Source organism: Eulemur rufifrons, chromosome 2 (genome assembly GCF_041146395.1).
Source record: "Eulemur rufifrons isolate Redbay chromosome 2, OSU_ERuf_1, whole genome shotgun sequence".
Classification (NCBI taxonomy): Eukaryota; Metazoa; Chordata; class Mammalia; order Primates; family Lemuridae; genus Eulemur; species Eulemur rufifrons.
This window is the reverse complement of record NC_090984.1, coordinates 54,009,339-54,032,172: the sequence shown is the minus strand read 5'-3', so window position 1 is coordinate 54,032,172 and position 22,834 is coordinate 54,009,339. Positions and strand designations below refer to the sequence as shown.

The 22,834-nt window shown below is 36.4% G+C and overlaps 1 protein-coding gene across 7 annotated transcripts in view; it reads left to right on the top strand.

The window, feature by feature from the left end:
• Positions 1-376: 376 nt before the first annotated feature.
• CDIN1 (CDAN1 interacting nuclease 1) overlaps positions 377-22,834 on the top strand; it is a 213,076-nt gene continuing 190,618 nt past the window's right edge. For 6 of the 7 annotated variants that reach the window (XM_069461911.1, XM_069461927.1, XM_069461919.1 and 3 more), the window contains exon 1: positions 377-708. In XM_069461911.1, the coding sequence (XP_069318012.1) occupies positions 608-708 (101 nt within the window). In that variant the 5' untranslated portion in view covers positions 377-607. The remainder of the gene's footprint in view (positions 709-22,834) is intronic. The other variant, XM_069461903.1, reaches the window with a different exon arrangement.

Sequence of the window (22,834 nt, the reverse complement as noted above, 5' to 3'; positions counted from 1 at the left end):
CAGTTTTTTGCAGACCTTTCCGCTTGCAGCGGCGCTAAAACGGGCACGTTTGGAAGCATATTCAAATCGCGCGCTCTGGCAGTGGCTTTCCCGGGCTCAAGCTGAAGGATCGCGGGGCACTCGTGAGACTTGCTGCCTGGCTTGTGCACCCGTCCTCCCTAGCTTCTAGTAACTGGGAGAATATGAATTCCACGAACATTCCTTGTCAATTCCCAGGTAGACGCTGCCCAGGACACCTGCCAGCTGACTCTGGCTCCGCGCCCTTTCCATGGGCGGCTGGTACTTCCTGGTTGGTTTGCCCTTAAGTGACATGGCGGCTAGTTGGCTTCGGCCAGGCCAACTGCGGCTGCTCAGTAAACCAAGCTTGGGTAACACAGTATACAGCCCGCCCCCGCCGCGGAGGTGCCGGGTGAAGCCTAGGACACGGCGAGTCTCCGCCCAGCTTTGCAGCTCAGGGTATATTTCAGGGGGTATAAGGCCAAGCCAAGGAGGACGAGGACCCAGGGCTGTGCCGCTGTGTGCCTACCCCTCATTCCCTGGCACCAAGGCAGCTCCAGGGTGTTTTTTTTTTTCCTTGTCCCCGCCACCTCCTGGTCCCTGGCCCAACATGATACTGACCAAAGCCCAGTACGACGAGATAGCCCAGTGCCTAGTGTCTGTGCCGCCCACCAGGCAGAGCCTGAGGAAGCTGAAGCAGAGGTTCCCCAGGTAAGTGTCCATCTCTCCCCTCTCACCGCCCCTTGCCTGCAGCAGCTGTGTCTGGGCCGCCCTGGCAGCGCTTAGGAACCACGTGTCACACATGAATGGGGAGGAACACCAGTGTCAGGCGTCAGATCAAGGATCGTGAAAAAGGTTTCTTCTTTCACCCGCCTTCCGCACAAAACCCTTAATGGATGAGTCTGTAGCAGCCTCCCAAGCCCTTGCGATTACTTTCAAGTCAACAAATATTTACCGAAAACTTCACATGTAACTAGGTGATCGGTGCACATAGTAGGTGCTTTCATACATGTCCACTGGTAAATTGACAGATACTAAGAGTGAATAATGGGAGGCAGGGCCCTCTCTAAGTAGAAATATTAATTAAAGATTCATAAGGAGGAAATGGAGGACCCTTTTCAGTTGGCCACTGGAAACAAACAAGGGAGCTCATGCCTAAAGGAGCCTTATACTGTTCGACTGTGGCTCGCACTGTTGACTATGCAATTTAGTGACCGCAAGGGTTCTCAAATCAGAGAGCCTGGTACCCCAGGGTTCCACTCTTGGGTCATTGGCCATTGAACAACCATATCTGAATGTTTCTCTTTCTGTTTATATATATATATATACACACACACACACATATATATGTGTGTATATATATATATATATACACACTCACATATATACACATATATGTGTATTTCATATTTTCCTCCCCCACCCCCAAAACACTTCTTTTGTCAGTGATTTTAGGATTATCCAATTTAATAAGAAATAAATTCCCAAAGAGATTTCTTTGGGAATTATATAGATTCCTCATTTTAAGGATGTGGAAACTAAGACCCAAGCATCATATAGAACCAGTTTAGGACAACCAGGTCATTTTCTTTATGCTCTGTTAAAAGTGTATAATATTTGTTTACTTTTTTCCTAATTGAAGACCAAATCCAAACCTGTACCATTTTGTTTTCTTGGAACTGAGCATGGTTATCCCTAATGGAGCGCTTCCCCATCCTTGATGGAAAGCCCTTGAACAAACATCAGCATAGAAGTATTTTCTTAAGGAAAGAGAGGTTATTGGATAATAGATATTAAAGTAAAAATTGAAGCATTAGTTGAAGATCTTTTATTGACCTCAGTTTTTTTGAGGACTTGGTTTTGATAGTCTGTAAAATGAAAGGGTCTTTTCCCAGTGTTAACTGAATTTAATTTAGGGCAATATTTATTCCCTTATAGTCTTTAGGATTTTATCAGACTTACTAACAAGAAATAAAATTGACAAATTGGAATGTAATTTTCTATCATTAAGTTTTGCCGGTTCTGCACACGAACAGTGAAATGGGTGAAGGCTGGTCAGCCAAGGGAATAGGTAGATTTTTCTGGGCAGTTTTTTAAGATAGAGCATACGTTTTGATATTCTGTTCTCACTGTGCACATGTATAGCCACTTGTATTTTTACTTCTCTTTCTCTTTCTCCTCTCTTTCTCTTTTTCTTTCTTTTCTGTGGCAAATACCTTGTCTTCTCCATGATAAGTAACCACTCAGTACTGAGCACTTTCGAAAGGCACCCATCATGTGGGATTCCATGTTGGCTTGCTTATTGTCTCAGGCTCTTTTCTTTCTTATTCAGGATATACCCAAATATTTTTCACTTCTCCCAAACACCATTCAGAGATTAAGTAACTTTAACTTTTCTTCCACAGGAAACTTTATTTAGAGAAGCTGAACTACTAGTCTGCAAAAGAAGGGATTAAAGAACTATTTAGTATATTGGGTCGGAATTCTATAAATGGTGTGATTTTGAAGTTGGTTTCATAGTTCTCTTTGTAGCACTGATTTACTTTAGATGATCCTTGCAAAGTTCTTGAACAGTCTTTACATCTGAAAGTTCATTTCACCTGAGAGTCAGTCAGGTAGGAACCTCAGAGATAATTTCTGGTAGTTCAAAGAGGTTAAAGTGACTTGTTAAAAAATCTCAGAGATGTTTAATGGACAAACAATGCCTAGAATACAGGTTTCTCGACTCTCAGTTCAGAGTTTATACCAAGCTTTCCTGATTAGTTTTAATATCAATAATGATACCAGTAGTAATTATTTTTTGGTGAGCAGCATTTGCATATTGAATTCTAGTCTTTTTTTTTTCCTTCTAGTCTTTTTTTCAGTGCATTGCTGTCTCTGCTTATATAGTTTGTGGATCTTGCTTTCCCCCTCAGCATATTGTGAACATTCCTCATCTTAAAAAATTCTTCACAATTTGTTTCAAGTAACCAATAGTATCACATTCTAGATGTACCATTCATTTTCTTCTTGTTGGACATCAAATGTTTTCTTTTTCTTATTTTTTGATAAATTTATGTTTGCACGTATATAATGCCATGTCTGCTTATTTTTTTACTTTAGACTCGCAGAAGTTAGGAATTGACCATTTCATAAATTTTCAAGCTTTTTGTTCTCTGGATCTCTTTACACCCTGAAAAAGTATTGAAGACCTCAAAGAACTTTTGTTTATGTGGGTTATATCTGTTGATAATTGCCAAAATATAAATTAAAACTGAGAAATTTTTAAGATACTTATTAATTTATTTTAAAAACTAAACTCATTACTTGTTAACATATTTATGAATAATAACCATAACTTCAAAAATAGTAGTGAGAAAATGACATTGTTTTATACTTTTACAAATCTCTTTTAATGGTTGACTTGATAGAAGGGAGACATATCTGCTTCTGCATTCAACTTGTTGTGATATGTTATTTTTTTTTTTGTTGTTGAGACAGAGTCTCACTTTGTTGCCCAGGCTAGAGTGAGTGCCGTGGCGTCAGCTTAGCTCACAGCAACCTCAAACTCCTGGGCTTAAGCGATCCTACTGCCTCAGCCTCCCGAGTAGCTGGGACTACAGGCATGCGCCACTATGCCCGGCTAATTTTTTCTATATAGATTTTTAGGTGTCCATATAATGTCTTTCTATTTTTAGTAGAGACGGGGTCTCGCTCAGGCTGGTCTCGAACTCCTGACCTTGAGCAATCCACCCGCCTCGGCCTCCCAGAGTGCTAGGATTACAGGCGTGAGCCACCGCGCCCGGCGGTGATATGTTATTTTTGATTAAAGAATATGTAGAAACTCACGCCTCAGACAGTTATGTAGTTGGAAAAGGGAAGAGTAACTTAATAGACTTTTCAGGTAATTGTAAATATTTCTGTTATTACGTAAAACACAACAAGCAGAATTTTCTTAAATGTTAATTCCAATTTGTAACTGAAACCATATCAAGAAACTTTTCACACTCTATTATGTTAGGATCCATTGGCCTATTTTGAACTTTGAATAGATCTTTTCCCACGCGTTATTTTTATCATCATGCATTGTTCATTTGTAAAATGTTGGTTGTGAGTTATGCAAATCTTACAAATTTCATTATACAATATAAAAAAATCACATTTGTTAATATCACCATAGATGCTTCAGAAGTCTGTAAGATTTGAAGCTGTCAAGCTCACAGTGATGGATATGAGCTTTCTAGTATTTGACTTTTTCCTTGAAAGCCCAAATTTTATCATTGGCAGCAAATGCTATCAGTTGTTTTCCTTGGAATGACAGGCTCGCATTATTTATTTTTAAGAAAATGTCTGCCAGATACTTAAATCTAAATAATGATACTTTCTTTGTGCATTGTTCATTCAAGTAAAAATAGTGTTCCATAGAAAAAGTTCCATAGAAAAGTTCAGCTCTCAATCACACAAGTGCTTTCCACTGCGACAACCATCATACTTCGATATGAAGAAGATGTGCTTTGTATTTACTTCCTATTTTGTCATACGGAATGTTAAAAGGATGTGTATTCAAGGGTTCATATTTAATAACATTAATAAGTGAATATTCTTAGGTGAAAGTCTTTTTTTTTTTTTTTTTCTTTTTTTCCTGCCAGTTTGTGGTGGTGAAGAATACAGTGACTAGTAGAGTTATGGTGCCCTGATCTTGATTTGTACTCAGGAGCTGGTAGTTTTACCTACCATTGTTTTTTGCACCATAGGTACAAATACATAGGTCAATACAGGGGAAAAGGCAAATAATGTCTTATTATTTTTATAAAAATAGTAGTTTTGACCTTATAGACCCCTGAGAGAGTCTCAGAGATTCCAGGAGTGCACTGACCACACTGTGACAGCCACTAGCCTTTTCAAATCAAAGGGTGATTTTGGTTTGAAGGATTTTGATATCTATTGACAAATTACTATCAAAAAGATTATACTAATCCTATTATCAGCATGGCATGGGAGTGTCTGTCTCTGGCAACTTTTCTGGCTTTGAGGAGAGTCATTATTTAATCTTTAATATGTTGAATCAAGAATGACATCTTATAATTAGCATTGTAAAAATTATAATCATTTTGTACATTTTTCCAAATATTTTTTGACCATTTAATTTTCTTCTTGAATTACCTGCTTGGTATCCTTTGCCTAATTGTCTATTGGAGTGTCTACTGTTATTGTTTGTTGATCTGCATGTGTTAAAGATGTTGATCCTTTATATGTCAAATTTGTTGCAGATATTTTCCCAGTTGTTTGCTTTTAAATATTGTTCTGTTTTTGATATGTTAAACTTTTAAATTTATGCTTTTTAAAATTTTTGCCTTTACACTTAAGAAGTCCTTTCCTATCCTAACACATGAAAAACAAATTCTTTCACACAAATTTCTTTTACATTCTTTACGGCTTTCTTTTTCTTTTTATTTTTTACACTGTAAACTCAATCAAGTGCTATTTTTCTTAATTCTTTACTGTTTCTGGATGAAATTTATTTTAGTAAATGCTCAGAGGTAAAGATGTAGCTTAATTTTTTTTTTTTTTACACTATAGCTTCTTTGTTTTCATTTAAATTACAAAATTATATCTTTTCAAGTCACTATGTTGAACTTGGTCATGGAATCCTCCGATTAAAAGGAAGGGGTAGGACTTTGTGATCTTTAATACCTTACAACTACAAAATTCACCCTCATTCTATTCATTTCTCTTCTTCAGTTTTACAATTCAGTAAGTCCTCACTTAATCTCGTTGATAGGTCCTTGGAAACTGTGACTTTAAGGGAAATGACTTGGAACAAAACCAGTTTTACCATAGGCTAGTTGGTATAAACAAGAGTTAGGTTCCTGTGACATATTTCTGGTTACAAAAATATCACCAAACTTCTAAAACAAGACCCAAAACATTTCTAATATTAACCATTGAAATAAATGTGAGCTATATAAACATTTAAGAAAGATACGTAAAAACAAGTAACATAATTATTTATCCAATTTTTGGCGAATCAATAAGTGACGGTGGTCATAGTTGTGGTGAGTGGTTAGATCAAGGAATAAATGTTTGCAGAGTGAAAATTGTGAGGAGAATCTCCTCCTACCATGAAGTTTGAAAACAAAGAATAACAAATGTGTCAGGCTGAGCCCTTTTGTCATGCATTTGTGTGATCATTGTATACTTTATGAATTTTTATTTTACTGTCAGTTGTATTAATTCCGTCCTTTATTTTCCAGCCCATTTATTCCAGTTCAGGTCACAGGTGGCTGGAGCCTATCCTGGCAGCTGATGGCACAAGGCAGGAACCAACCCTGGACAGGACACCATTCCGTACATCGCAGGGTGCACTCACACACTCACACACTCACTCAGACAGGGACCATTTAGACACGCGAATTCATCTAACATGCACATCTTTGGGATGTTGGAGGAAACGGGAGTACCCATAGGAAACTCAGATAGACATTGGGAGAACATGCAAACTCCACCAACACAGTGGCCCCAGTGGGAATGGACTTTTTTTTTCTCATCAGTATTATGACCAAACAACATTGAACAAAACAATGTTATTTGAGGACCTGCTGTAATGGGCCCTTTGTCCCCTAGAACACAGGACATACTGTATTTAAGCACTTGCTGAGGATACATTCATTGATTTACATTTTCCAGTTTATTTCCTGGACCTTGTTATTCAGGTAGAAGCCCCTGTCACAATTGGCTGTTCTTTTAAGGTTATATTTTACATTATAATTTTCTGCCCAAACACTACATGTATATTTGTATGTCATTTCATATATTTATGTGTGTTTCAAAATGTTTTTAAATTTACAGAAAAGTTGCAGAAATGTTACAGAGAATTCCCATATACCCTTCACCCAGCTTCCCTTAATGTTAACATCTTTTATTACCCTAGTACAGTTGTCCAAATGAAGAAATTAATTTTAATGCAATATAATCTACAGACCTTTTTTTGAACTTTGCTAGTTTTTTCACTGATGTCCCTTTTCTGTTCTAGGATCACACACTGGATTTAGTTGTCATGTCTTAAACTCTCTTCTAGTCTGTGATAGTTTCTTACTAATTCTTTGTCTTTTATGATTTTGACACTTTTTAAAAAAATTTTTTTATTGCCCTACCTCCACCAATTTTGACACTTTTGGAGAGTACCTGGTCAGTTGTTTCGTGGAATGCTCTTCCATTTGTGTTTGATGTTCGTTTTCTCATGAGTAGATTGAAGGTAAACACTCTTGGCAAGAGTACCCCAGAAATAATGTTGTGCCCTTTTTAGTGCATGATATCAGGGGTATGTGACTTCATATGTCTTATTGTTAGTGATGTTAACCTTATTTGCCTGGTTAAGGTGGTGTCTGCCTTGATTTGCATTCAGGAGCTGGTAGTTTTATAGTACTATTGAATTTTTTTTCACACTATTATAGTTACAGTTATACTATAAAATTACTATTGTTCCTTTCCCACTTAATAAGTCCTTGTCCCTTTGTGGGGATATACTTTGAGGCTATGCAAATATCCTGTTTCTCATCACCCTTTTCCTCACTGATTTTAGCATCCATCGATGGTGTGCTCGTGAAACAGTTATTACTGGTATTCACCTAAGAGTGATTCTCAGTTTCTCTTACCAGAATATTTGTTTAGCTAGTAGCATCCACTACCACCATTTTATGTGAAACAATCCATCCTATAATCAGCCCATGATTTTTATTGGTAATTGCAGAGTTTTCCACCACTTATAGCATTTGATCTATAATAGTGTGCTCACTATGTTTGTGGCACTATTTGGATATTTTTAAAAAAACAGCCAGGTACCTATAAGCCCAACTACTTGGGAGGGTGAAGTGTGAGGATCACTTGACCCCAGGATTGTGAGGCTGTAGTGCACATAATCATGTTTGTGAATAGCCACTGCACTCCAGCCTGGGCAACATAGCAAGACCCCATCTCTAAAAACAAGCACCAAAAAAACCCCAAATAGGATAATATAGTAACTATTTTGAATAGCTTATAGTCTGAGGAAAGAGTTTAAGAAATAGCCAATGGCTATGAAGTATTAGAATTGTAGAATGTTAGAAACCAAAGGATTTTTTGAATAGTTCAGATATACTTAGAGGAGATATACCTTTACTGGAAATTCTTTTGCTGGCAGACTAAGCCCTTTTGGCACAGTTTAGTTTTCCCCTGAATTCCCTTACTGTACATTAGCTATTTAGTTGCTGCACTAATGAGTCATAAATCAAAGTCTCAATACTATAAATCTATAAGCAAATAAATGTCTATAACCTATTGATACATCTTTGCCCTTAGAGATCCTGGCTCAGGTTTTTCTAATGGTGCCTTCACATATCTCAGCATGATTTTTTCTGTCTTGGCCCACGTCATCTCCTACTGTCTTCCCACTCTTGGATCATAACACAGGCAATTATTGACTCATATGAAGCATTTTAAATTTCCATTCCTAGTAAGATCTCAAAAGCAATAGTTAAAAACTTTTTTTGGCTGGGCAGCCTATGCTTAAGCCAGTGTACTTGGTCTTCTTGAAATCTTTACCTATCTCTACCAGAAAACTGGAGTTAAGGCTGATTCTACTGTGTATTTGCCAGTGTTGAACGTGGTGGTTCTTGGTGGTAAACTTAGGAATCCAATCTGGTTAGGAGTAGAGTAGCTAAGGAACTTGCTTGGTACAAGCACAAAAATTTTACTTAGCTTTCTCATTTATTTGAGGTGGTTTGGTTTAATTTGGTGCTACCATTGGCTATAGTTGTCTTTTTTTGAACAATACCCCACCGCCCCAACACATGGTCCATTTTAAGATGTCCAGTTTTTCCATCTTGTATTCCATTGTTCTTGCTTCCTGTAACAGTTTGTTCTTAGAAAATGACTTGAGTCTACCTCTTTTTATGTGGGTCAAAGTTGTCTCATCTGTAAAAGGAGGGGTAAATTCTACAGCTAGGAAGTATAAGAAGCAGGATTCAACCCCAAGTAGAATCTGGCTCCAGAATCTTCCTCCCACTCTGTTGCCTCTCCACATGCAGTTCCATAAGGCTGTGCTAAGGATTAAGTGATATAAGGCACATAAAACGTTTAGCATAGTGTAGAGCTCTTGCTAACTTTTTAATGAATGGCAAATATGATTGTTATAATTTAGTAGCTGGTCTAAAGTAGAAGAAATGTCTGAGTAGTATCTTTTGAAACTTATGAGACACAATTTGCTTTGAAACAAAGGGCGGTAGATTTACAGAAAATAAAAATGTTTATAAGGATCAGTTGATTGCATAGCTGTGAACACATAGGATTTGATTATCCATTGAACATAGCACAGATATCAGAAACTTGCTTTAACTATTTCACAGTGACATGTAATAGCATTTAAAAAAATCTTTTTAACCTAGATTCACTAATTTTTAAGAATCATGGTGGAGCATTGCAATGTATAATTGATATGGCAGGGCTTAGTTTACTTAATTGGGTTATTTTTCCTATTGGCCTTGTTTCTCCTAATTGAATGGAGAGTTGGTTCTCAATTTGTGGTCAATTTTCTACACTTCTGATGATGTTGTGGTGGACTTGAGTTCCAGAATAATGAGTGAGAATGGCTTAGAAAGAGAGAACAAGTCTTCTATTAAAACTGGAAGTTTTATTTGTGGTTTTGCCAAAGAAGTGTTGTTAATTTATGTGATCTTTAAAAATAATATGAATTTATATACTCAGCAAAGATATCTAGAGTTATTTCTGTATTGATCATTTACAGTAGGTAGGAATGCCTAAGAAAAGAATATTATTTCATATATTTTCTTTGGTAATCTTTTAAAATATGTTTTGTTTTTTTTTATTCCATAAGATTTCAGGTTTTTATTTTGTTGCTACATTGTAGTTTAGCTTTAAAAACTCTTCTGAAAGGTTATTTTGTTAATGTGTGGTCTCTTTTCTTTCTAAAAGAAATACTTAGCTTTTATCAAATATTTGTACTTCTTTGGATTTATGTAGCTGCAAAAGTGAGATGAGCTTGAGTTCCTGCAAAGGAGTATTTGAAGAAAGGCTCAGATAATGTTATCCTGAGAAGAATCCACACACCGACTGTATTTTTTATTAGTTTCAGGGGGAAATTTCATGTTATTAGAATATTGACTTCATTTTTAAATCTATATTCAGGCATCAAACTTCAGTTTACTAAGTAATAACCCATACCAGAATGATTGCTTGTGTAATAAAGAGGCATTATGTATTTCCCTAGGAAGAAAAGATTCAATAGAAGTATAGGTTAATAGTATTTTATTATTTAACTTTCAACAAATGTTGACAGAATTTACCATTATGTTTTTATTACACATTTTATGCAATTTTGCCATATTGGTTGATTTTCCGTAGAAACAAAACAATCAATATACAAGTACTTTTCCAGAGTAAGCCTGAAAAGTGACCTAAATATATACAAGTCACGTACTGGTATGAAAATCATGTAGGAGATAGGCAAAGAATACATTTTTCTTTATTTTATTTTTAATTGTCTTTTTATTGAAGGGGTATGTTTCACATGTTTGATTCAAGATACGTTTCTCCTTTCCCCTTCCTGCTGTCAGTTTGCTTATACAGTGAGCTGGTACACATGAACACACTGAAGCTGCTGGAGTGGAACTTCTAACTGAATGACATTTCTCCATTTCTTAGGGGGACAGAACAGACAACTGGATCCCAGATTGTTTGGTCCATGGTTTGAAATCAGAGTGGAATATCTGTGCCCCCATATTAAAAATGGTACATGCTGATCACAAATCTTACCTTTTCCTGGCCATTTTGGGGAATTAATATCTACCTCAACTTTTCTTTCCATCCCTGACCTTTCAAGAAGCATATATTTAAGAGTTAATCATCCTTCCTCACAACCCAAAGTTTCCTTCATGCCAAGGAGCAGTGAGTGACATGGTTTGTCACACTTTCATGTGGTGTCTGTTGGCTGAGGGGTGCTCTTTTCTGGACATTCTGGCTTTAGGACAGCAAATTGAGTTTTTATTTTTTATTTAAAAAATTTTTTTTAACCTAGTGTGGTGTTCAAACTGTGACCTAGTAAATACCCAGAGTCTCATTGAGATGACTGAGGGGTGTGAATTTTCCATACAAAGTAAAATGTTAAAATTTCTCAGGACCTATTTCTTTTGTGTGTTTGAAATACTGTGATTCAGCTGCTAAAAACATTTAAAACTATTAAACTAGGAGTAATAACTTCAAGAGCCTGGGAATAAATAGTTTGAAACAAAGAAAGCAATTCAAGTAGAGGAAAAAAGTAGGTAGATTCCTATCTCTTGATACTGTTGTTCAGTGAAATATATAAGTTCTGGGTCTTTACTTGACTAGACCCTGCTAATTGGGGCAATTCTGTATAAAGCCCAGTCTTTTTATGAGGTTGTTCTGGAAGCAGTAGGCATATCCAAGATCAAGACTTAAAATACCTGGTGCAACAGAATTGCCACCTGCTCTCCAACATATTTATTTTTAATTTTTTTTTATTTTTTGGTTATTATTAGGACTTGTCCATTGCTCCAGGAACAATAAAGGACAAGATATAAACTCTGATCTTGTGTTTATTCCATTTTAGGAAATAGGAGGCATAGCAGACCCTTTATATTTATAAGAGTTATCACGTAAGACTGTTGAAAATGCCCAAATTTGCAGCTAGCAGGACATAGTATGGCAAAGGTCTACTAACCTTTGGGATGCAGGTGCTTGGTTAAGTTCATTTATCAGCTAATGGACTTGCTGTTTCCTCACATCAGCCTAGCAGTATGAAAGATTCAGATTTCACTCAGCAAGTTTATGAATTAATGTTTGTCATGGACATTTATGATCACTCTCAAATAGAACGAGATATGTTTAATCTCGGAATGCTTTAGGATGAATAGAGATGCAGGGTGAAAACTTTGTGGCTTGACATTCATGCCTGTGGGACATCTTATCCTATGATTCTATAGCTTATGACATGGTGTTTATAAGGCTTTGGTAGGTAGCCTCCTTGTAAATTGGATCTGGGAGGAGAAGCATCATTTAAATGTGTCTTCCTACAAATACATATGAAATTAGACTGGCACTTTATTTTTTTTCACATTTTTGTTTCTGTCTACAATTCTCCCAAGCTGATATTTTTTTTCTTAAGGTCTATGACACTGCTATTTGTTTTTGCTGATAATATTGGTAGGGAAAGCTAATAAAATTTGAAATTAACTTGACTTCGAGCCCCATTTAGCTAAGCTGGTAAATGGACTGGGGATATGGGACAGACTCTTGGTTGTATAACATTAAAAGTCCCACAGACTCTTAGAGCCTGTATGTACCGGCCAATATGTAACAAATAAATAGCTCATAAGCATCATTTCCTAGTGGATGAAGTTAAAATTATCTAGATTCTTATTTTCTGAGGCCAACTAAAATATATATAAAGATAAAAATATATTTAACCTCAAATTTGTGACAATTTGAATTTTTATTTGCACTTTGGTGGGTATGTTTGGAACTGCCCACATGCAGTTCATAAAAACTGCTCCAGAGGGACCTGAATGCTTCTCTTATTCAGATTCAGTCATTTATAGAGCAAACCATAGTTGGATTGAGATGGCAATTAGAGATGATCTGGTCAAAACTTAATGTTACAGATGTAGGAACCGAGGAAGGAGTACTACCCAGTGATTTGACCAAATTTCCACATCTGGAGGCAAAACTCTCCTCTTCAATTAGAGGTCACAGACTCCTATCCTTCTAGGGGCCAGGCAGGAATCGACAACAAGGGAATCAATGAAGCTGAGCTGGTAGGGATTGTGGCTAAGTGAAAGCATGGTTGTGTGCACGAACCAGCGGCAGCCACTTTCTGGCAGCCGTCCAGTGCTAGGTAGGAATGTGGGTCCTGTGCTGCCAGGCCGTCTACTCTTCAGAAAGCAGATCTAGATCTGCTATTTTTTTTTTTTTTTTAGAAAAAAAATAAAATATCCTGAGTTTTAAATGTTGTCAATTTGTTTGAATTTTTAAAACACTGTGTGGGCCAACATTTTCCTGGCCAAACAGAACAAGTCTGTGGGCTGAATTTGGCCTACAGCCAGTGGGTGCTGGAGCTGTCTCTTTCCAGCTTGTGAGAGCTCATTGTGAACATCTTTTCCAGACTCTACAAACTACAACCTCGCATTGGTAGCTTAAAATTCATCCACAGTGGAAGTGTTTACACCACAGAAATTGGCAAACGGTACTAACCTGGGCTTCCCCTTTCCCTTCGGCTCCCCACCGCGAAAGGCAGATGTTAAGCCTCACACACCATTACATACCCGTCACCCGTTTGAGACTTTTGCACATTATGGCCCTGGCATGTCTTTTAGGAAAGTTCCTTAATCTAGTTTGTTTGGATTTTTATAGCTTTTTCTCTGAAAGGGGCTCAAATACTTCCATGTGTATCTCATTTATTCTTATAATATTTTTGTGAGTGTTGGGCTTTCTCCCTAATTTTCCCCCACTGTAATTAGTGTGGGAGCTAGAATTCCAGTCTTGTGCCTTAGCAGTACCTAGAATGTTATAGATATTAATCAGCCAAATTTAGGGACATTACAGTGATTCTTCACTTTCTATAAGAATTTAGAAACACTCTAGTGGTACACCTGAGGGATTATCATGTCAGAAAGTATTTCTAGAGAAACTTCAAGCTTAGGTGTTACATTTTCAGTTGGCAGTTATTCCAATATGAGGTGTAAATAAAGCATCTATGTGATTATAATGAAAAGCAGTTTGATTTAGTACACTTTTATAAAGACTCAGTTATCACACATTCAGATGTAGTTCTTTTCTACATCTCAAGTATCAGGGATAAAGGACTATGACAGCATACAACTAAAACAGAAGTGGTCATTGACATTAACAATGCCAGGTGAGCACATATGCATTTTAGAATGATATGTGGAATTCGGTGTGGGAATAGGCCCACGTGAGTGAGCCAGCCAGGTGGTATTGTGTTTGGCGAGTTGTCATAGCTAGCCTGTGCTCGACCTTGAGTGGTTTATTTCGCTTTCCCGGCTTATGATGAACTATTTTATAAATTGATAGGTGGCAAAACCTCATTGTGAACTCCAGGAGGCAATGTTTTAATTTTAAAGACTGGCTTATATATTTGTTTAAAGAACTTCTGGAAATGAACGTATAAATTTTGGCTTCATGACTTACGTGCTGGGTAACTTTTGGTAACTTTCTCCACCTCTTGGTGCCTCAGTGTTCTTATTTAGAAATGGAATTGTTACAAACTTGAAATGAGATCGTACATATAAAATGATTAACACAGTTCCTGATCCTACACTTGTTGCTACTGCTGTTGTTATTGTTAACATTATTAATTGAAGGATGGTAATTAATGGCTATAATAATTAGACTCAAAATATTAGAACTGAAAAGATTTTGCCTAAAATCAGCCCTTTTAAAGTATTTTCTTATGTAATTACTTTTCTCAAATACAACCACCCATATGTGGGAGCTCTTTTTACTTTCTTGCTTCAACATAAGAAGGTGGTTATGCATTTATGAAAGATATTTGGGTGAATAGCACTTTTGGAGTCACAGTTCTGCTATATCAGGAAGTAGCTTGAGTCCAGTAAATATATAAGTTCAGGTGTAAGCCTTCTAGGAAATGGAGTTTTTATAGGATGTCCCAGTTCATCACGTGAGTGTCAACATTGACTTTTAGTGTTTAATATAGGTATTAATCAAATTTGGAGAATGAGTGCTTTTTAAACAATCTTGAAACCATTCATCATCCTAACACTGATTATGAAAAGACCTTGTGATAAACATAAAGAAGTTGCATAAACCTTTTAAAGAGAATAGATTTATTTTTCCTTAAGGCTTTGGTTTTTATTAATTATAATGTATTCTAGATTGCCACCTTCAAAGATTTACTTTAATTTATCTTATTTTTACAGTTCTGCTGATCATGTAATTGCAGAAATAATGAATTGGGCAAGACAGTAACTTTTCTCCTTTCCTCTATACTTTATCATAGAACATATCTTTCTCTAGGTTATAGGTCAAAGAGAGAGTTTCAGGATTAGGCCTACTTCACTTAAACTACTAAGGCCAGATTCAAATGAAAGTATTAAACCAGGTTAGAAAACTTTGTATTTTTAAAAAAGCAATGCTTAAAAATTTGAATAACATTCTGAAAAAAATGTTGTCAATTGCCAAAGACTATGGAGGTGAAAGTCATAATTATACTATAGATTCTATTTTGGGGACAACTATTTGCCATATAACTCTTCTGAAGTGTGAAAACAAGACTTAGTCTTATTTCCTCTGTTAGAGGTGTGTAGGGAGTCTAGATTTGGTACATAGTCATGAAAAATACTTTATTAATGCGATAGCTTTTTGGACAATTGTATTCTGCACTGTATTACAATGGCACAGTAAATTGCTGAATATACTGTCTGCTGAATATGACTTTACCCTGAAAAATTTGATGCATGGAGAAGGAAAGGTTGGAATATATCAACCTTTTCTGACAAGAGACTTTGAATTTTGACCTAATACAGGTGACCTTTGTACGCAATAAAAATGAGCTTAATCTTGAGGTCAAGGTTGAGGTGAATGGGAGGACAGTGTTGTGGAGCTTATGCTGACTGTAGGTGCAACGGGACCGGCCTAGCTATTGGCTAAATGGGAGACTAGCACTTTTTTCAAAAAAATTTTTTAGCATTTTGAGAAGCTTATTTATAGCAAGTTGTTTGGCTCCTTAAGACCACCTCATTTTCTCAGAGCTCAGCTCTCTGTTTAGCTGTGGTAAGTTCATCTGTTTTTATGAAGTTTACTGTTTCTGAGTGAAAGGTACGAGTGTGCTCTTATTTTCTGTTCCATAGATAAGCTATAGCTAAAAATAAAAATGTTCCTATGGCTTGTAGAAAAGACAACTGGTATATATAACCTTGAAACTGAAAATATATATTCTTTTAAGAGATTTTTTTTTCTTTGACAAGTTGAACTTTTGTCATTTAACTTTGGAACTGTCAGAAGAATTTTGAACCATTTTCTGCCTTTATCTAGGTTATAATTAAGTGAACTTGTGTAAATAGTTGTCTTAAAAGGCTTAGATGATTTAAAGAATGGTTATTCCCTTGGAAGTTTCTTTGAAATACATTTGCTCATCCATTACATTAGAATATAATATAGCATGATATGATAATATAAAATATTTTTAAAGTTTTGCCTGCTATACCTAGAAGGAATATTATTTTAAAATGTAAATTTCACTGTCAAATATCTCCCTATCAATTATTCTACTGTTTTGTCATAGATGAAATTACACCTTAGTAAACATCAGGAAAAAACCTGCCTGTGTTATAGTACTTAAGCACCTACTAAATATGCTGCCCAAATAATTGGTTGAAACAACAAATAGTTGAGGAGAGTGTGTCAGAGACTCTAATGGAAAGAACTTCTACTCTTTTAATCGAGCCTGAAAAATATATTCCCTGGGACTGATCAGCTCTGAAGCGCCGAGGTTTGATGATTGGAATGGCAAGAAACCATGCTTTCAGGACATAACGAATTGACGAGGCCATCCATCATTTGTTAGCATACGCTGAAACGTGGGCTATGTGTGCAGAGGCCTGTGATTTAGTAAATACTTGGGAGATGAATAGAGCTTACACACAAGGGAAGATATTGCTGTCCTTCAGCAGCCTGAGACCCAGGCGCCTGCTGAGAAGGCCATCTGACGGCACATCATCAGTAACTGGCCTGTCACAGTCAGCGGTGCCCAGCGACCATTGCCAGTATATTAAATGCATTTTTAATATCTGCTTCAGTAGATTTAATGAAGAAAATTTAGTTTCCATACTCCAAGCACTGCCTCCTCAAGTGTTCTAAAGCATGGACTCTTGCCTCCAAAAAAAAGGGGGGAAGACCATGCTGACAGTTAGGAGAGTTGATTGAAAAGGAAACTCAGACAAAATAATTGCAAATAAAAAAATGCTTTTAGCAGAGTCAGCATCTTGTTGATGGTGAAAAAACTCATTCTTTTAAAAAAGAGGTTTTGGATTAATGTCTTAGTCCCTAATTCCCTTCTCTCACAAGCCCTTTTCCTGGAAGGATTCAACCTGATGGTAAAGGGATGTAAACCTACTGCTCTGAAAGGAAATATTAAGAGGAGGAATATTGTGGTTTGACATAATTTGCCAAATTTATGGGTAGAGGAATTCAATTTTAAATTACTTTATGTTTTGAGATACTACTGTTTGGTTCTAAGGATTTTTGCATGAAGATATAAAGTAGGATTTTTCTTAGCTACTTACTTCCAAATTTTTGAATATTGCACTATACTTATTAACTTGTTAATTAAGTTAGTAATTTTTGTCTAGTGTCATACAGAACAGTTCAAAATGAATGTGAAAAAAATTAGTTGCCTACTTGATTTAAAAGTGCTCATCTACTTTCTTAGGCTATAATGTTTCTTTAAAAATTGTAATTTTTAAATATTCTATTTTTATATTCAGGCAAAGTACGTAGATTCATTCTTTTTAATGAGTTTCAATGCTGACATTATTTACTACAAAACAGCAAGACAACCAATTAGATATTGTTGCAAGCACGCACTTTAAAGGTTTCCCCTCTTAAAAAAAAAAAAAAAAATCCAGAATATGCTCTCATGTTCACAGAAGAAGAAGCTACGGAATGGGACCTATAAATCTGATTCCTGCATGTGTCAAAACAGTAATGTATTAAATGCATATTATTATAAAAATTTAAGACATGTCTTAAATACACTTACATTTTTATAACACATGGCAATATTAAATAATACATTTCCTTGTTAGCATCTGTTTGCCTTCATTGTTGGCAAGACCTATGATTTATTGCTTAAATTAATGACCAAGACCATTTTGGACCTGATATATGCCCTTAAGCTTATTACATCACTAAATAAAATAAAATGTATGCGCTTGTGACAGAGTTATTTTTATAATTGTTTATCCCTTTAAGTGCCCTATTCAGCGATTCACTGAAAGGTTCATAATGGTTGGCTTGTAACCAGAAAATAATCTCAGAAAGGTAAAATGTATTTCTTGTTTAGAAATAAAATGCCAGAGTGATGGTGATGATAGGGGTTCCAGCAAGAATTTGTGACACTCGAACTCGTTCTTTTCTCCAGTGTTCTCAATGAACTCTACTGAATTTTTTTGATACTTAGCCTCCCTACCACCATCCCAACTCTTAAGGGTCTCTATTAATGCTGGAGCTCACCTTCATATAAACCCTTCAACATGGCCGAAGTGGTTTTGTTCTGACATAAGGCTGCAAGAGTTAAATTGTTCTTTACTTAGAATTCTCCAAGTGCCATTATCACCATGCATTAAACTGAGCAAGATTATTTCCTATTTTTAGTTCTTTTCTTTTGGAAGATTGGAACTTTGCTGTTTTTTATATTGAACTCTATGTGACTTCATCGTCTTTATCTTTCCTCTCTGAGGGTGCAGTATGATAGAACCTTCATTATTTTTACAATAACCTGTTATTCATCTAAAATCACTCTGCTGCCTGACTTGCAATTACAATATTATATGGTTTCGTGGTTTTCTTGCTCCACATGAAGTATCTCGTTGACTGTCAGTTCTCCTGTCATGCGATGGGAAGGTCAAGTTTTTGAGAAGCTTGAACCTTGCTTTTGGACTGCGGTCTCTACACCTTGAAACATATGGAGCTTCTTTGGGGACCTGAGAGTATTACTTGTGGGAGGATTATTATTTTGTATAATAGACACTTTGGGACTATTCTTATTTACTTTATCACTCATAGACGGAAACAAAACTTAGTTCCTAAGAAAGATAATTTTCTTGTCTTGTCTGCATCTCACTTTTACTAGATTTTAAACAAAATAGTCCTTTGGAAATTAAAAGTTTTTTTTCTTAGTATTCTTTCCCAAGGTAGTCGATCTGATAAAGTGTTTAATAGTTCTCTCAAAAATGATCAGACCAGTGAACATTCATGTTTTTCTTGAAAAGCTATATTGACCTCTCTTATTGGGGGCTCACACCTCCCATTTCTAATCTTTTTACCATTCTTTTCATTCATTTTCCTTGTCTGGGAGACCTGCCCCCAGATAAAACATTTTAAAGGAAAATTGGTGAAAAAGAGTCTCAAGTGCCATGTTTAATTTCCTTCCTTCCTCCTTCCCTCCCCCTCCCTTCCTTTCTTGCCCCCCTTCCCCCATCTGTTCCTCCCCCACCCCTTTTTTTGTCTCTTGAATATTAGATTAGATCCACCAAGAATTTTTTTTCCCTTTGACCGTTGTAGTTACTTTTACCTGCTTTTACCTGTTCATTTGCAATATATACATTTCTCTTGCTTTTTATTTGAACTGATTGTGAATTCCATTGGATAGGAGCTGTGTGTTTTGCTGTGATTTTGTCTTCCAGCTCTTTCTCCAGTGTCTAAGACTGTATTGTGTTCCTTTGCACATTCAGTGAATTCTTGTTAAATTTCTGACATGGGCCAGTGCTTACTTTTATGATCTTTTTTGAGGAGAAGATGACTTTGAAGAGTGTTTGTTCTTTTTGGCCAATATTGTTCTAACTAGTATCATACAAAGGACTTACTGTTCTTTCCTGAAATTGTTTCTTGAGCTCCCACTCTCTGGGCCTATTTAAAAATATTAAAATATTCAGTAGGCGGCTAAGTGCTTAGCCTAGTGTTCTATTTAACACTAAATGAAAATAAAATATAACACAGACATGGAGCCATTTGTTATATTTTAGTATATGAAGCAATGGCTGTATAAACCTTAACCTTGTAATTTTGTGAGTTCCACTTTATCATGTAGCTGTAAGGGTAATCAAAATAAATCATGGGAGGTGAATAAATATTTTCTAGTGCTTTCAGAAGTGATGCTTGATCCATGAAATTTTCGTAAGTGTATTAAATAAAACAATATGATGTGCACTGTGTCAGATCTGATAAATTATTCGGTATAGGACATTTATACAACATATGTTGAGCTGCTACGTGAACAGCTTAATGACTATAAATTATGTTAATCTGTCTTGCCATCTTTACATTTTATTAAAAATTGCACTATTTGTATTATAGATATTTATATATTTGTGTATGGGAGGGGGCAGGGGTAAGAAGAAGGCATAAGAAAGGTGCAGGTCAGCGGCACGGTGTTCTGACAGTGATCCAGGGCTCCTCAGCTGTGCAGTGTACATAACACAGATGTTGGGGAGTCATCTGTCAGCCATGCCTCTCCTATGGAGTTAAAGTTCTAGAGGGAAAAGAATTTGACACAGTGCTGTCACTGTTACATTTTCACAATAGAAGAGCATGCAAATATTGAACCTCCTGCTTAGCAGTAGTGCCCTGTCTAATGTCTGTGCTGGTTAGAATAAAAAATCATGGGTGTATCTTGGGCTCAGAGATCTGACAAAGGTCATGCTATGTTGGGCATTTGAATTGGAAATTGTCTGGACTTAGATTTTATAAAGCTCCCACTGTTGTATGTGGGGAGAATTTCAGCAGGGTTTTGTCCCTGGAGAGGCCTCTTAGGCCCTTTTCTGTCCTATGAATGAATTTAGATGTGAGGGTTACTCCTGCCTTAAAACTGTTAAGTTCATTTTGCATACATCCCTAGAGAGAAAAACTGGCAGATGCTTTTGTCTTGGAAGTGTTTAAAAGAAAACTGCAGAGCAGGAACAAGAGAGAAAAGGGGCCCTGTGTGGAGTCCCAGAACATTTTGGAAATGGCCAATATGCAGTTTTCATCAGTATGAAGGCGGGGTGCAATATGGTGCCTGTAGCTCACAGGGGAATATGAATGTTGATTAAGCATACTCCCAGGCTTTGAAATTCTGAAAGCAGTGTCAGAATAATGGATGTTGAGCAAATGTCAAGCATTTGTTAATTTCTCTGTTATTTGGAGTTTATCTACCATGATCAATCAAATAAACTAGTGCTTCTCTCTTGTGGCATGTGTCATTGATATGGTGATTAGGTGGCTAGAGAGACCTTCTGCTTTTTTTCCAGGTAACAGATTATAAACGAGTAGACTAGTAGACAGAGCTTTTCAGTTAAAGATTTGTTTATGGCTTGGTTTAGTAGAAATTTGTATATTAACTGAGTGCTTTGGAAGCAGTATAAAAATCCACAGCCAACATGCCGAAGATACTAAATGTGGTAGTATTTATACCAGCAGAGCTAGTACTGGTGTCATGACTCCCATCTCAGTATAGTTTTCAGTAGTTTATAAAACTAGGCAAAAGAAATTGATCCTGTTGAATTCTGTTAATATTAATATCTATTAACATTTGTAGATAGAGTTTTTGATCCATTTTTATTTTTGTCTTTGTTTCCCAATTTCAATGGTTAATTCTAATTTAGTTATTGACTTTTATTCTTGAGAGATAATAAATAGATTTGTTTCATGTTATTCAAAGTAATTTCTATTACTTTCAAGAAGCAATGGTACAGTGTTTTGATGTCTCAAACAGGGACATAAAAAAGGAGTAAAGGTTCATTTCAGCATTTACTTAACTATGATTATTGTGGAGTGCTAACATTCTGCAGTGTTAGGAGTGGTTTCCCTTTAGAATGTGAATGGCTTTACCAACTGGAGTTTCATTAGAAGTTGAGACTAGGTACCATGTGTAAGTGTCCTACCCTCGAGGACAGGATAACTTGGACTGAAAGAGGATCTTTATGTGAAACTTTGGTGACTGGAATCAAGGCATATTTGTGATTAGAGATTTGTCCTTTTCCTCTTCCCCATTTTTTTTTTTTTTTTTTTTTTTGTTATTTTAGGCATGTAGCTTACCTGAATCAGGAGACTAGTGCAATGCTTACCAACCCTGACCATGTCAAACAGGTACCTCTGTGGTATTTGACATAGATATTTCTGCAAAACTGGACCTTCTGAAATGATCTATCCCCTGTTGTTAAACCTCAGCAAACTTTCCCTTCAGAGGATTCACAACTGAGCAGGGCCAGGGCATTTTATTCACCCCAGTGAACTGCCTGTGTGGTTTCTGGAGGGCTCTTCTTTGATTTTCTTAATTTGCCATGAAGTCCCAAATATTGTGGCAGTTTCCAAAGCAGAACCTTTTTAGCTTCCTCTTCAGGTTAAGATGCTTTATCTTAACCATCTACATTAGGCTTTTGGTTTCGGCTTTCTCTGGGACTGGAATTCTCAACCCTCTGAGTAAAGTCCTCGTGTCCTGCCTGGCACACAGCACCAGTGAGCTCTCCCACTGTCATGGCTCCAGCGTCATAAAAATAGACAGCAGAAAAAAAAAAAAAAAAGACAGCAGTGCTGACTGGCTTTTCGAGACTGCTCTCTGAAAGCTCATCATGAACATGACCTGACCACAGCATCACAGAATCATTAACTTGCATCATATACTAAAACACTCAGGCAGCTCTTGATTTTTTTTTTTCTATTCATAGTTTATAACGCTGTTACTCCTAGTTTAGACTGGGATGAGATGAAAAGATCTTGTTACAGTATTGAAAATTACTGTGTAATAATAAGAGAGAAAGGGTTTGAATTTTAGTTTCTGTTAATTCTTATGCATATGTACTCAGAGCAAATGCTTCCAAGCACTCTGGTGGTTTTGCTAAGTGTATGCCCTAGTGCCTGGTAGGTTGTTAGTTCCTACTTCTCTTGTCTTCCACTTAACTCATCTGAACTTTTCTTTTCCCCCACATGCATTGCAACTCTAAATTAATGACTCAGTTTTTAAAAAGTGCTATTAATAAATAGAATGAATATTTTTTCCTACTGGACACACATTTTAATGATAGCCAAAACACTTTTGACATGTATTTTCTCT